This window comes from Mercenaria mercenaria, chromosome 18 (assembly GCF_021730395.1).
Source record: "Mercenaria mercenaria strain notata chromosome 18, MADL_Memer_1, whole genome shotgun sequence".
In the NCBI taxonomy this organism is placed as follows: domain Eukaryota; kingdom Metazoa; phylum Mollusca; class Bivalvia; order Venerida; family Veneridae; genus Mercenaria; species Mercenaria mercenaria.
Genome location: NC_069378.1, coordinates 12,783,865 through 12,800,547, shown reverse-complemented (window position 1 = coordinate 12,800,547; position 16,683 = coordinate 12,783,865). Strand labels below are relative to the sequence as shown.

The following is a 16,683-nucleotide window of genomic DNA, read 5'->3' as shown; positions in this document are numbered from 1 at the left end:
TAAATAAATGTACACAGTCATAGTCTCTGAGGACAAAGTGCAGCCATGGTCCCAATTATAGATGGAAAAAAGTGCTAACAACCAAGGGCATCCAGTATAGAAATAGAACTCTGCCAGATTACATATTTTAGCCCGGTTCGTGTCTAGTACTTGGGTGAGAAGGTAACTTAAATTTTATAGCACAATAACATACTATCTGCAGCAGTTAATTGTTTATTTGCAAAATATTCATCAACATTCTATGTACATGTGATAAGTTCAAACTAACAAATGGGTAACATGTTGTATTTATCAAATTAATCATACCTGTTTACCGTCTTGCAAGACAAAGAGCTAGAAAGCACATAAATCAAAGGTAGTTTACATCACAAGTCTCTGGTGTATGTATAATGTATAAAGCTGAAGGAAATTCCATTTAAAATGACAGGACAGACGAAGGGAAAAATGAGATGAAACATTTTACAAATATCTGAAAGAATACAATGCTTTGAGCTTTACGTTATTTCTGCTGATACATTCAGACATTTTTCATTAAAACATGGAATAAACAGAACAGCAATGATTATAAATGTACCAACTCATGACAAGAAAAATAACAATGATGTCATAAGAAAAAAATGTAAATAATAATGAAATATAGTGTCAGAGAAGTTTGAATCTATCAAACATAGATAAATATTTTGTACAAATTTGTTGACGTAACAATTTCTTTGCTGCACCGTTTAATATTTCTATAACGTTCTCGCTGTAACAATGTAGACATTATGCCACTAAACTTGTATGATGGTAAGAAAATTATCAGACAACTGAAGCACAATAATTGTTACATTGTTTTTAGTAACTGCAGAAAGTGAACAGCAAATACAAATACAAGAGCCTTCACAAGGCAGTACATTAAATTCTTATAGTTAATTTTGGATTATTTTTTCATTCATGTTATAGTATTCAAGAAGGCAAGCGTGAATATGTCATAAGAAGACTATAAAGAAATTGTACTTTTCTGTTCTCGACGAACGTTTTCCACAAAAGTAATGTATAACAGAGGTCCGTTTATATATAGGCGTATGAAGTTTTTCCTTTTACATATCTTCTCATCAACAGACTTAGTTACCTAATAGTTACCTATAGTAATCTATTATTATTTTGCTTGGTAGCGTTTTACGCTTGTAAAAGTATCTTCATGGTGAGACAGGTGAGCCGGGGGAGGTACGCTGTTAATATTTGTTCATATGTCCAAGACGAATGTTTGGCCGTTGAATTTTGAACTGAAATATAGATAAGAGTTTTATATAAGAAACAAGTGTAAATTGAAACATTGATGTACACACTTGCCTTTCTGGAGCACGCGGCGTGGATTAATGACACATTCATGCACAGCTTGCATTCCATGCAGTCTGATCATGATCTGCACTGTTCGCGATTCAGTCAGCATTTTTTGTAAGCACCCCTTTTAACAGTCAGCCGTTCTGTCCAAATTGAAAGATGGACATGCATATTACAGAAATGTAGCAGAATAAGGGTTAACAGAATCTATTAATAAGTTGACGTCTTTGGAAAATGTAAATTCTTTAAAAAAAAAACAACATTAGCTACCTTATTATCATAATGCAGTTGATTACCTAAGCATATGGGTTGTATTGACAACAAAAATAGATATATGTAAGACAAACGATAAAGATGTTTTAATGTAAGGCAGCTTGGGTATTTAGAAGTAGTAAATATATCATACGGTTATTCGATTTTGTAAGACACATGTTTCTCTTTAGCATTTAAGGTGAAAAGGCTCATTCTGTTCTATAATTGATACAACCTTTAGTTAATATGGAATCAATAAATCTTTCAAAAATTCAAAGACCATAATAATTGATATAAAATAGAACTAAAGGAATACAGCTATATTAATCTAACTGTTAAACACGATTTCTTGGTGTATATATAAAATGTCAGTATATAGGATGTTCAACATGTTCCAGTTATTCTTCTTTCTCCAAAATATGATTGATATATATATCAATCATATTTTGGAGAAAGAAGAATAACTGGAACATGTTGAACATCCTATATACTGACATTTTAATACTTACCAAGTTCTTCGAAAACTATATGTATATATTTTCTAAAGAATGTTTGACTTTAAAGTAGATTTCGGAAGTTTGGAAAAGTACCAACTAGTGCCTTTAACACTTTATTTTTTTATAAATGGTTGTTAAAAACGCATAATTATGTTGTATATATGTTAAAAATGTCAATAAACGGACTATCATAAGACAGTTCCAAATACACAAAAATGCCAGAAACGACGAGCCATGAACGCCATGCTAAAAAATTATCGATACATTTATTTTTTAGACATAAAGGCACATTTCCGATATAGCTGCACCGAATGAATATACTATTTTGCTATTTTTATACCGTTGAGTCCGTATCAATGTAGTCATAAACAGACGGTCCCGCTGAATGATTGCTGTACATTGATCCATCCCGTGCTTTTGATACTAGATGTAAATTACTTGAAGGCTGGTATAAGTAGGTCTGTAACGAACGTTTAAATCACATAAATGGCAATTATACGGACTGAAAGTTTTATGTGAAATATACAAGTACAGATGTACGTATGTCACAAATGAACATTCAACAAATAACGTTAAAATAGTTTACGTTTTACTTTGCAATTATATGTAGAATAATATACTAATAGCATGACCTCAATTGTATAAATGTATATAACTACATTTGACAAGATAATATAGAATTTTGTATTCATATCGGTTATTCTGGTGCACTGCAATAATTTTGTAAAACGTTATTTGCAGGAGGTGTTAAAAAATTCTGATGGAAAATAAGAAAGAAAAGACTATTTCAGCAAAACCATGTTTTTAAATACTTCAGAAATAAACAAGTGAATGAAGTATTGCCATGCAATACAAAGTCCCCTACTTGAAGGCACCTAATTTTCTCTACTGTAGTATAGCATAATGAACTGATATCTGTCAATGATGTATAAACAATATTGTACTATATATACAGTTTGCTAAAAACAAAAGACTTGGATTAAAATTTGTATATATAAAACCCTATAGTTGTTTTCATATAGCATATTTGGCTGATTATCAAAAAGGTAACGTTATTTATGGTAAAAAAAAATCCATGTAAGTCCACATAAAACTCTTTACCAAGTAGAGATAGGTCAAAATTCACCTAAAAATTGGATGTTACATGCATGTTGTACCACAGAAAACTGGTCTCGATTTTTCCCTACAGCCTGTAATAAGTAAGTTACAATATAAGCTATATATAGTAACAACAAAGGGAAATAACTCTAAAAAAACAAGAGAGCCTCATGGTGGTGGACATTTGTGCCAAGTTACATCAAAATCCCTCCATGCATAAAGAAGAAATGCTCCGGACAAAGTCATTCTTGAATTTGGCATTTGACCTCTAAGCGTGACCTTGACCTTAGACCTAGGGACCTGGTTCTTGCACACAACAATCTGTCTCATGATAGTGAACATTTATGTCGAGTTACATCAAAATCCCTCCATGCATGAAGAAGAAGTTTGTCAGACACAGTCATTCTTGTATCTGACCTTTGGCATCTGAGTGTGACCTTGACCTTCGACATAGGGACCAGGTTCTTGTGTATAACACTCCCTCTCATAGTGGTGAACATTTGTACCAAGTAATATTCAAATCCTGTTTTGCATGACAAAGTTATACACCGGACAGGAAAAATGTCCCAAGAACCTTTGATCTCCAAGTGTGACCTTGACATTTAAGCTAGGGTTCTGGGTGTTGCGCATGACACGTCATTTCATCATGGGGATGTCGAGTTCTGGACCGGACAGGAAAAAAACCCTATTGACATTTGACCTCCAATTGTGACCTTGACCTTTGAGCTAGGGGTCAGGGTTTTGCGCATGACACATCATCTCATCATGGGGAACATTTGTGCCAAGTAATATTAAAATATTTCATGGATGGCAGAGTTATGGACCGGACACGAAACAGACCCTGTTCATGCCATGTTAACATTTGACTGCTAAATGTGACCTTGACCTTTGAGCTAGGGGTCTGAAGGTTGTGCAAGACACATCGTCTTATTATGAGGTACATTTGTGCCAAGTAATATTAAAATCCCTTCATGGATGACAGAGTTATGGACCGGACAGGAAAAAAGCTCTGTTGACATTTGACCTCAAATTGTGACCTTGACCTTTCAGCTAGGGGTCCGGGTTTTGCGTATGACACATCATCTCATCATGGGGAACATTTGTGCCAAGTAATATTAAAATCCCTTCATGGATGACAGAGTTATGGACCGGAGAGGAAACAGACCCTGTTCATGCCATGTTAACAATTGACTGCCAAGTGTGACCTTGACCTGGATATGGATGGCAGAGTTATGGACCGGACAGGAAAAAAGCCCTGTTGACCTTTGACCTAAAATTGTGACCTTGACCTTTGAATCTCTCTCTCTCTCTCTCTCTCAAGCCCGCCCGTTTAGCTCAGTAGGTAAAAGCGTTGGTCTACGGATCTCGGGGTGGCGAGTTCGATCCTCGGTCGGGGCGTATGTTCTCCGTGACTATTTGATAAACGACATTGTGTCTGAAATCATTAGTCCTACACCTCTGATTCATGTGGGGAAGTTGGCAGTAACTTGCGGAGAACAGGTTTGTACTGGTACAGAATCCAGGAATACGGGTTAGGTTAACTGCCCGCCGTTACATGACTGAAATACTGTTGAAAAACGGCGCAAAACCCAAAACAAACAAACAAACTCTCTCTGTCTCTCTCTCTCTCTGTCTCTCTCTCTCTCTCTCTCTCTCTCTCTGTGTGCGCGCGCAGCAGCAGGCAGAATTGATTCGAACTTTACGAACGAGTTGGTGCATTTTTGTGTATGTGTGTGTATATTCGGGCGTGTAAGTAAAGCATGATTAAAACAACTTTTTAAAGTTGTTGCATTTGTCGTGGAATATGTACATGTACACTTGTCTGCACAGCTAGGATTGGTCTGGTGTATTGTGATGATTATTTGTTCACATAAATTCTCTCTATCTATAATAATGTTTACTGCGGAATTGTAGCCTCACGTATGATAAAGCTCAATGTTATAATTCAAATATTTCAATTAATGCACACTCTGCCTATAAATTCTTTGTATACTCGTGATCTGATTATTTTTCAGAAAAGTATATAGCTTCTCTGGTCCCAATCAAAAAATACTTAAATCTCAACGTAAGACACACAGTTCGTGAGACGTAATATTTATACAGACAGTGCATCAATATCTGTAAAACTGAAAAAAAGTAACTTAACCTTTCATTTAGTTTTGCAAATGACGAGACATTAATCATGGTTGAAACATACTTTTAAACATCAAAATTGTCAGTGACAACCCTAAATGTATCAATAACATGTGCACCTCGTCCTTAGTAGTGCACCACCATATGATTCATAGGAAGATGTCGTTTAAAGTGTTGTTTTTTTTTATTAAAGCGCTAGCAGTCTTTAAAGGGGGCCAAGAAAAACAACTTAATCCAAAATTTGAGAGACGACCTTATAAGGATGCTACAGACAAAATTTTATATAGATCCATCATCTTGTTCTTGAGAAGTCATTCAAGTGTGTTTTTTTTTCTATTTTACATCTGGTTGACCCTAAACGATGACAAGCGAAACAGTTTGGAAAACTTTAAGGGAGGACCATACAAGGATGCTACATTTTTGGGAAGATTGATTAAGAGATCCATTGGAAGGATGTTTTATTTTTTTTTTCTTTCTTTTAGCTCTTGGGGTCCCTGAAAGGTATCAAATGGTACCATTTGAACAAAATTGAGATATGACTATTATACAAAGTGCTTTAGAACAAGTTTATTAGAGATCTATCAAGTGATTTATGGGATGCAATCGCTAAAGGGTTTTTCTATATTTTTAGCTCAAGCAGCTCATAAAAGTGACCAAGCAAAACCGTTTGAAAAAAAGGAGAGAGGAACTTACAAAAATGCTACATATAAGGCTTGATGAATATCCATCCAGTGCTTCATATTAAGAACAAATTGTTTAAATGTTTGTTTTTTTACATTTAGCTCTGGTGTCTGCTAAAAGTGATCAAGCAAAGTCTCTAGAGAGTACCATAACAGAACGCTACAGACCAAGTTTGGTGACGATCCATCAAATTGTTCATGAGTAGAAGATTTTTAAAAGCATTTCTGTTCCCTAAATGTGACCCAGTGGAACTGTGGAAATACATGACCATACAAGGATGCTACAGATCAAGTTTGGTGAAAATCCATTAAATAGTACATGTGAGGAGTGTGCTTTAGCTTTCTTAAACTAGTGTGGAAGAGGTCTATGCCAGAATTCTACTTGCCATGTGTAATTCTGATCATTAGTTTCAGAAGAGAAAATGTTTATGTAAAAATGTTGACGCAGGACGATAGACGCTAGATCATTCACCTATCTCAACATGGACATTGTTCAGGCGAGCTAATAATATAGTATATAACTCATATATATATAGTATCAAACAAACCTCTTCCCCTCTGTTGCCTTTCATAACCTTGTGTTCTCGACCCTGTACATATTTTGTGTCGGGTAATCCCGACTCGTATTGATTTTCGGCGGCATGTATCCTAGGCCGATGCAGAAACCCATTCGACGAACGAGAGTCATTCATCCTATCAAGGCGTAGATCGTCCATACTAACTGATTTCATATGGCTGATACTGTCATCTCTGAGGAAAATCATGACATAATTATTCAAATTCAAATAACACGAAGACAAGAGTAATATCAAATCCAGCTTAGCTCTAATTTAGTATATAAGGCAGTATCTAAAACATTTTAACTATTGATATTATAAGAATAAGTAGACCAAAATAATGTAACTAATTACCTCTGTTTGCTGTTGCCACTAGACTTCCGTTTTAGAGCAAGAACAAGAATTATGACAACTAGTAGTGTAAGCAAACCACCTCCGGATCCTGCAGCTATAGCAATTATGTAGGTTTTTGACAATGCAAACTTTTCATTTTTGACTTCGCAGTAATCCCCGCTGTAAGTGTATCGATCGTCAGTTTTACATCTTCAAATAAAAAACAATGAAAAAGGTTTCACACCGTATTACGTTTCATATTCCATACTAAATGAATTTTCTGTCACATATCTTGTCTGTAGGAAGTCATTACAATAAACAGCATGTCAGGAAATTTAACTTTTCTTTGTAATGTTTGAAAGAATGTCGTGCAGTAAAGTAGCTGTCTCGTGAAAAGAGTATCTAAAAAACATGATGTTTAGTAAGTGTTTGAAAATCAATATTACAATTTTTTAAAAATATTTTGTTTTGAGTTTAACGTCACACCAAAACAATGTAAATCATAAAATAATGGCGACTCTTCCAGCTTTTGATGGTTGAGGAAAACCTTAGATGTCCCACCAAGCAATATTTAGGCATAGGCTGTCCTCTGGGTAGAATAAACGGTGTTCTATATACTTATACTCCCAAGCCAGGTTTATATATATATATATATAAAGTCTAAGTCAACGACCTTAACCACACTTAACGACAAAAATACAATTAGTCTGCAGCGTGTACCTGACTGCATATATGAGCTGTTCTTATGTTAAATATTTGCATGATACAATGTAAAATGATTCTACTCAGTTCGACTTGCTGACAGACTGGCCTCTTTTGACTATATACTGACCTTTATTGATCATCTTAACAAAACCACAATTGCCGTTTATTCATATACTTTCATCTTCGTCTTTAAACGCGCACAATGAGGTGCATGTTCCAATCTTTCTTACAGACATTTAGTCGCTCAGCAATTCGGTAAATCAGTGAGCTCAAAACACTAATTAGCGCTGTAAACAATTTTATCTTTAAAATATTCCGAAAAAATAGTACGAAAGGAGTGTTAATTTAATTGCGTAAAATAGAGCGACAAATCTAAAGATAATATTATACAAAACAAACTATTTGGGTTCATGCACGACTGCATACTTAAAAAATGTACTTAGAATATGTAGAACATTTCTTTTCAACTATTACTTTTTGTCAACAGATTAGCAACGACGTAGTTTTCTTGATGCATATAATAAGGTTATTATAACAGTAGATTGATCTGGAACGCAGTATTCGGCTCGAGTGGATTTTGCCAGATCGGATCTCACGAGGCGCGCAAGCGCCAAGTGTGATCCGACCTTGCAAAATCCACGAGAGCCGAATACTAAGTCCCAGATCAAGCTACTGTTATAATGACCCTTTTATTATATACCTTTACCATTTTGATTCTTGTTTTGCTCTTGGACGACATCTTCAATGTTTATCGATAATAAATGGAACTTAGTGAAGTTTTTATGTGCGCTATTTATAGCAATGTGTCGGGTCAAGCATATGTATGAAAATAGTCCGGCAGCATACAATACGGAAGGTACAATACGGAATTTAAGGGGTACAGTACGGAATATTTGTCTGTCTGTTCATATTTAATTGTGAAATACAAGCCGATTTTTTACAGAATTTATATAGGTATATAATAAATTTATTTCCTTGCATCATCTACTAGCATGTTTTTGATAAATTAAAAATTTAGCTGACCAGTTTTTATCAATTCAGTTGTTTGTCGAATATATCTTGAAAACAGCTTAATGCGTGTTACATATTACAAATCATTTAAATGAAAATGAGAAGCTATCACGTGATCATTAATAGCATGTGATTATAAAAGCACCGGCCTAAGAAATAAATATTGATGTTTTCAAAACTAATCACGAATGCAAATATAACATGATAAAATAAATTTCAAACCTGCAAAAAGGTATTTCATGTCGGTCATCTAGTAAACATAGCCCATTATTCTTACACATATTCCAGCTTGAACACACATGTTCACATGTCACAATGCCAGAAATTGCGCTGGTACATCTGTATCCGTATCCACAATCAACCGATATGCATGGATTTTCTTCGTACAGATTCTTAAACCCTTTATTCAAAGAAAGTCCAAGTTGACGGTTACAAAATGTAATGTTACTTTAATTTCAAAAAGTAAAATATATTTTCTAGCAAATGCAATCGAGTTCAAAACCGATGCAAAAATAACATAAACTTCTTTACAAATATAAAGGTTACCATTATAAGATATTAAATTACAATTTATCAGTAAGCTCGATGAATAGTATTAAGTTCTGTGGTATAGACGTCTTGATTCAAATGGAATAGCGTATAAGGGTAAAGACATACTTGAAACTATCGAAGTGTTTGTTGTCTCTATAGTTTTGTTGAAAATTTTTACAGAGTGCAACAAATTTGTTTTATTCTGTATATCTGTTTTTGCCAAAACACTACCGGGTTGAAGAACAACTGCAAAACTGCATACAGTACTTCCGTTCCTGAAGTAAATTAGATAATTTAGTCATATAAGGATTTTTTATTATCAATTAAATTTTGATCTTAGATAATAAAATGTTGACTTTATAAATTCTGATAATATAAAGCAATATGAAACCAATAGCACACTCGATAAAGACGGTAATATTTTGTTTAAACGCTCATTGAACAATCAGTCTCACATATATCACAGCATTACAATGAAATATGTATTGTAAGTAACATTATGAAGAGACAAATTCAGACTATTCATTACATTATCCTTAGTCAGGCTCTCTAAAATATTTTAGAACAAGAAAGTGTGTTCATTTATTTCACTGCAACATTGTTAAACGGATACCTAAATCCCAGAACATCTACTCTAAGAAAATCTTCCATATCCTTATACGTGACCTCAAGCTGAAAAGAGACAGCAAATTCCAAGTGAGAGCACCAGTTTCTTGGCAGTACATCAGTATTTTAAATGAAATAAAATAATACCTCTCTTCGGTGAATATCTACATCACATCCAAATATGCGTATGGTATTTGAATGTATACTAGCGGAAAAAAGAAACTGTGCATGGATATAATATGCTATAACTTAGGAGGTATATATTAAGAAATCGCAAAAAACAATTCAACAGGGTTTTATCTGACCTTTATTTAACACCAGCTCAGTTGATATGGTTATTGCATCAGCAAATGACCGAGAGGGATAAACAGCTTACCTGTGTAAAGTTTCAAGCTTTAATTTATAAAATTGAGCGATACATGAACATTTTACCCATGCACAGTTTCTTTTTTCCGTTAATATATTTTTACTTTAATTTGTTGCAAAATTAATTTGTATGATTTACTATGAGCACTTTGTCTGATATTACTTTTTTTTCAACATATAGATATTGTCTAAGAGTCTATCGCAGTTAAAGACACTGGAAAATGTTTAGCTCATTTAACAAAAACCATTTGGATGCAGAGCGCAGATTTTTGTTCACATAGTTATATGCTCACATGCATATACATAACAAAATCTTATATAAGTTTATTAACATGACTAAACATAAATGAAATCAGTTTTATATATCATATTTTGATAATTGTCTAATGAATATTAAAAGATAAGTTAACATGTACCTTTGATTTAAATTCCGCTTTGTACTTTTTATACAACATCGATGACTTATCCGATAGTTCTTTTTTAAATTCTTTTTTTATGCTAACAGCAAGCGGTACTTTTACCGGCATTTTATCTGGAAAAAAAAAATGCGTGTTAAGAACAGTCGAAAAGTATAATAGTGGTAGCTAGTCAGCAGTTAAAACTAGAAACGAAATCCATTATGTCTGCTTTTGTTTTCACCGGACTCTTTTATTTGTTTATTTAGTTTTTATTGTAAAACTTTTCAGTACTTACATCTGCATAATTAAGACATATGAGTATATTCAATGATGGCCTGACAGACAGAAAGACAGCCAGACAAACACACACACAGAAACAGATAGATAAATTGTGACAGGATGGTCGAACAGGGAACAGACCCTATTTGAACAATTGAACACTCGATAAGCTTATTTATATGAATGAATATAATACAAATGAAAAAAAAAAAAGAAAAAAAAGGACAAGAATGAATGATGTGTTCAATTCCTATCATAGAGTATACAGTTACAAATATTTAAAGTTTCCACAGCGACGTTACAGGTGTTTCAGTCTCCAATAAACTAGCACATAAAAAATACACAGCTTAAATCCTGTCCCGTCAAATCGCGATGAAGTTAACCCCATTCTGGCTCCCATATCCGGTGTTTGTATAACCGAGTTATCTCAGTCGGGTACAAAGATCAACAACTTGGCGGTTAAGTCACAACCATGGAACTAAGATCCTCAGCTCTGGATAATCGCATCCAGGCGAGATACATGTAGTACTACGTTGATCACGGCTATATCACTTTTGGGACGTTACATTACCTGGAAATATGTTGTCCGGTGGAAGAAGCTAAAATATGTAACATATGGTAAGCACCATAGCAAATACATATAACAGCACAGACTGCTATATAGGGTACACCATACTTCAGCCGGCTCCCATACATAATACGTTCCAGTAATACATCAAAGAATAGAAGAGATCGTGTTTGTATACAAATCCGATGTATTTTCTATTTTTAGAACTGATAAGACAGTGATCGGGTGGGCAGATGCCGACCGTCCTTGTTTTTTGTATTGTAAACAGTGATGTTTTTTAACGGTCTGAACTTTCTTAAAACACACACTATATCAATATATTTTTGATCAATGGAAAGGTTATAAAACAAGCAATTTATTAGTAACTTTTAATTGTTATTTTGAAATAAAATGGATTAATTATGGACGCTTAACTTACAGTGTTTTTCTGAAAGTTTTGAACATCACTACGCCGCTTTTAAAATTATATGCCATTTGAAACGGCTATTCATTGAAAAAAGATATTTAAATACGAAAATATGAAAATTGTAAATATTTTAAAACTTTTTGAATTTTGAAAATCCATAAATGAGCAAAAAAGTAATTAGAAATTATAAAATTCCGATCCCATAAAAAACGATGTAAAAACATTTGTTTTGCCCACCACCAGATAAACAGATGTTAATGCATGACGTCTCGGCGATCTCTCCTATACATGCTATTAAGTTCATATGTCCGTCACTTAGTATTTCTATTAATTTTGTTGTTAATTACTTACTGGACTATTAAAGTAATACTATGATAAAGATGTGAGATGACAAATCATATATGTATAATTTCCTTTTATAGACAAAAGATTAAATAACTGCAGCTATTATTCACAATATCAAATGCAATATCCGGTAGGAACGATAACTCTGTATTATCGACTACCAAGTAGAAAACGGACAACTTGACGGTTATGCACCACGCATGCACACACTTTCTTTAAAACGCATTTAAATATTGAATATACGGTGCAATACTAGTCCAACCATACATTTATAGTACGACTTACGGTGCTGGAATACAGAATGATTATACTAGTAACCTGTGGACCAAAAATGTCACTGATCATGAAATGTTCTAATGCATCTGCATGGACACCAATTTTCAATAAATTTAGTACAACGGACGTGCGCGTGAAAGTATAATATTTGGTTGGATTAGTTTTACATTTGTCAATCGGATGTATTCCTGTCCGTAATATCAAAGTGTATATTTACTAATACTTGTGATAACGTTGCTGATGCATAACAAGTGCGTAACAAGTAAGAACTCCTCCACAATATTTCCATTCAGACATATCTCCATGAAATGCTCAATGCCTTCGGATGCATTACCCTGCTGGATATGTAAATATAGGTAAGCTTAAAATTTCAACACTGCAATTCGTATATAACATGGTGTAATAGCCATATTTCATATCTTGTAACTGGATGGTAGTATTTAAATGAAATTTGGTCATTTTAAAGACATTCAAAATTAAAAACATTTTACCGAGAGATTTTTCAAATTTTATCATTTTTGGGGGAGATAATCGGTATTGAAGTTAACATTGATGCCTATGGAAGATATATAATTTCTTTGATTATGAGAATCTGAACTTGAGTTTCGAGAAAATTTTATGGTAGAAAGCTGCAATATATGATTCTGATCCAAATTAAAAAAAAAATCTAAAATTCCCCGTAGAGAAAAGGAGAAAATAATTTGTTTCTAGGTTTCAGGGGAGATAACTCATGACAAACCAAAATTATCAGGGTAGGTAATCTAAAGGAAATTTTTGATAACTTTGTCACTATTTAACTTGTCAGTATGCACCTTATTTCTATCGTTTGACATTTTCAGAGCTTACATTATCAAGTTGTATGTACGCTTTTGGTGATATTGAGGCCTATTATGGGTAGTCATCCTTAAATACTCATTTCCAAGATGTGTCCCACTGTTTCCAGAAGATGACCAGTTTGTATCAAACTCATTACAATGTTATGTTCCCACTTTTTGCAACGTTTCTCTTATATTACAGAGCCTTGAACCGATGAATTCTACGGAAGTCTAGGCATCGTTTTCGGCCAAATTTGGCTCAGCTGCACATTACCATGACTCATGCTTCTTGAACATTTATTTTATATGAAACGTTAACCTACCTGAAACTCTACAAAAAGAAGAATTAAAATGGAACGTCGTCATGTAAATAATCATATCAAATAAGTGAACGCTTGAAACGTCGACAAACATGTGGTAGACCTAAAACATGCGGACTTTGTCTTTGTGAAATTTGACCCCTTAATCTGAACTTGAATAGAGAGCTATCTTTATGCATTTGCTAAATTTATTTAGAAGAGTTACATGAAGATGTTCAAAAAAGAAGTCGTTTGCAAGAAAATCTTTAAAACCCATTGAGTGGTCCGCCCTTGCCATCAAGTGTGAAATTGAGAATCTTCATTGCATTTAAACGTAGTTAAAGTCCGGCAGTATTCCGGCGGTAGTTTAAAGAAATTGTTGAGGGGAAATCGTTTCAAACCATAAAAGCCGCACTAAATGGCATCACGGGGGTTAGGATTATCATTTGTGCAATTTTGGATTAATATGATCTATCATTGGTTTGAATTTCATTTAGTAGCTCTAAAGAGGGGTCGTTTGAAGGAAAAGATTATTTGTATCTAAGAGGTATTGCCCCTGGCCTCAAGAGTTCCTCACAAAAGTCGTAAGAGGGGAAATTCTTCCTGAAACATGAGGTCAGGGCGTTTAGTACAATCATTTGCGAAAAGGTTTAAACCACAATCACTTGATAATCACTTGATAATGCTTTCCAGAAATCCACACAGTATTCATTGAAAATTCAGTGTGAATAAAATGTTGACATACATATAAACGAAAGATGATCGTTGCAAAATGTTCCAAACCAAATAGCTCGAACTTGTTTTTAGGGTTACGGTGAACTAGAATTACAAACACTTGAATTATCGTTATATATGAAATATTACTCTGTCATACCTATAAGTTTTGTCACACAAAATGTTCAACATACTGTAGTTAAATTATCTGTCTTGGTCTGATGAAACTTCTATAGCCTGGTGGGAGTGTACTCAAAATTTGTTCAAGGTACATCAGACTCTGAGTCTATTGCACGATTATTTACATCAATATCTTTATGTCTAGGATAAATAATCAAAATAGAGGATTTTTGTGTGCGTTAGAATTTCGTTTTCTGCACTGGACATTCTGTAATCCGTCCAAGTTATTCAACTACCATCCACAAATGCGCTGCTATAGCCTACTGGTGAGGTAACTAGGCCATTTACAAGAGATTTGTTGGCATCACAGGTAAGGTGCCGCCTAATATGCCTCCTCCAAAATTTTCATACAGTTTGTTATTTATCGGCCTTCACCGATCTGTCTTGAGTGCGTTTATATGAACACATATCTTCTGTTGTATTGGCATTTATAGCCTCAACATTGATATCACTAGACATTAATATGCGAATGTATTCTCAATACAGCGTCAAGCTTGTCTCTCAGTTGCAGTTTTTCTTGGCTTAAATGCGATGCAACTTGAAGGCGTAGCAAGGTTAAGTCCTTTACATCTGCATATTGTACCTATCGGTTTCGTGGATTGTGTATCTCTTGTTGGTCAGTGACTTCCAAAGGCGGCTACATAGCAAGAAGAATGAAGACTATAATATAGTTTTGAATAAGAGATTTGAGGAAAATATAATGGACCTATATTTTTGCACGCAGTCTGTTGTCCTTTGTGGAAATGGTTAACATTTAGCACCACTTTAGACGATCATCTTCAGCACCAAGCAAGATTAGTGGAGCATGTAAACGAATCATCATGAAACTTAGTATCATACCAGTAAAATTATACCCTAATCTTCGTCATGCGTTTTACATTTTCAGTCAATTTTATTGTCGTCTCTAGTTCAAATATGAGTATATCGAAATACTACTAGCATTGTTTGTGTATAACTTCTGATTTAGTTTTTTAAGGAATAATTGAAATCAAATTACAGACTATACCTGGAGAAAACCGTATACATCATTATTAACAAATACATGGTGTCTCAGAATATATGTTACCATTTCAAACGTTTACAATTCTTATTTGGAGAAAACATCCAATATAAAAGTTATATGACAACATTGTATACACAATAAAGTTTTATTTCATGTGTATATTACTACAGAATATATTGCACATACTGAAAATATCATGTAGGTCTATTTCAGCACATGTTCCACATGACATCCCTTTTGTTTGATAACGACGTCGCAACGTGTTCTAAAATTGATTATCAAGACGTGGCAAGTTTCAGTGTTTATACGCCTGATTTCCTTATAAGGTTCAACTTAAGTTCTTGCACAGAACCTAAGGAAAGCTTGTATACTCTACCCTTCAAATATCCTTACAAGTAAAAGTGTTGTGGCCATGCGAAATTTGTCTTCAGGGAAACGATCCTGTCTTCATTTGTCTTCTGCAGCCAGTTAAGAGCAACTGCCAAGTTATGGGGTAGCGCGTCATCTTGTTGAAACCACGTCTCAGAAATATTTATTCCTTTCTGGCGTAATGCTGGCATAAGCTTATGTTTGAAAATATATATATATCGCTGACTGTTTAAGGTTTCAACCTCACTGTAAAGGTCTTCAAAGAATAATGGCCCAATTATGTTTTGGGTGCTTTATGTCGCCAAAACTGTTACTTTCTCACTATACAATGATTTTTCAAGGCTATGGTCTGGTTTCCCACAACCCCAATGACGACAGTCTTTCTGGTTTAATGCAAAATTTAAATAAAAATGAGATTCATCAGAGAATCATAGCAAGTCACCGATATCAGGATTGTCTTTCACCCAGTGAGCAAATTATAAACGACTCTCAATATTATTACCCTTGAAGCACTGCATTACAGACAATGTGTATGGCGTCAATTTCAACTCCAACCGTAATATTCTATGCGCACTTGAACGACCACAGTGTTTGTAATGTCACCCAGAACTTTCCTTACAGACCTCTGAGGAGTTTCAGAAATTACAAGTTGGACATCAGCAATATTTTCTGCGCTCCTAACAGACTTGGGTCGTCCAAGATTCGAATGCCACCAATATGCAACCGAGCCTCTCTTTTCAAACCGGTCAACAAGTCGTTTTATTTGCATCTTTAGTAACCTTTACTGTCGGAGTGCCGTTTTGCTATTTCTCGGATAACCGTGGTTGGAGAAGAAGTTACATAGTACAAATTAACAACTTCACTGTCAAAAATAGTTGACGATGCCATCTTGAAAAACAAGTAACGTCAAATGACGACATTTCCTCTTAATCGACGTAA

General features: G+C 34.3%; 1 protein-coding gene across 1 annotated transcript; it reads right to left on the bottom strand.

The window, feature by feature from the left end:
* Positions 1-204: 204 nt before the first annotated feature.
* Positions 205-6,729, bottom strand: LOC128550788 (uncharacterized). The gene is made up of 3 exons (XM_053530561.1): positions 6,532-6,729; positions 2,413-2,532; positions 205-1,265 (listed from the first exon to the last, which is right to left on the bottom strand). Exons 1-3 carry the CDS (start codon positions 6,712-6,714, stop codon positions 1,215-1,217), a joined length of 354 nt encoding a protein of 117 aa, XP_053386536.1. The 5' UTR covers positions 6,715-6,729; the 3' UTR covers positions 205-1,214.
* Between the last annotated feature and the right edge of the window lie 9,954 nt (positions 6,730-16,683).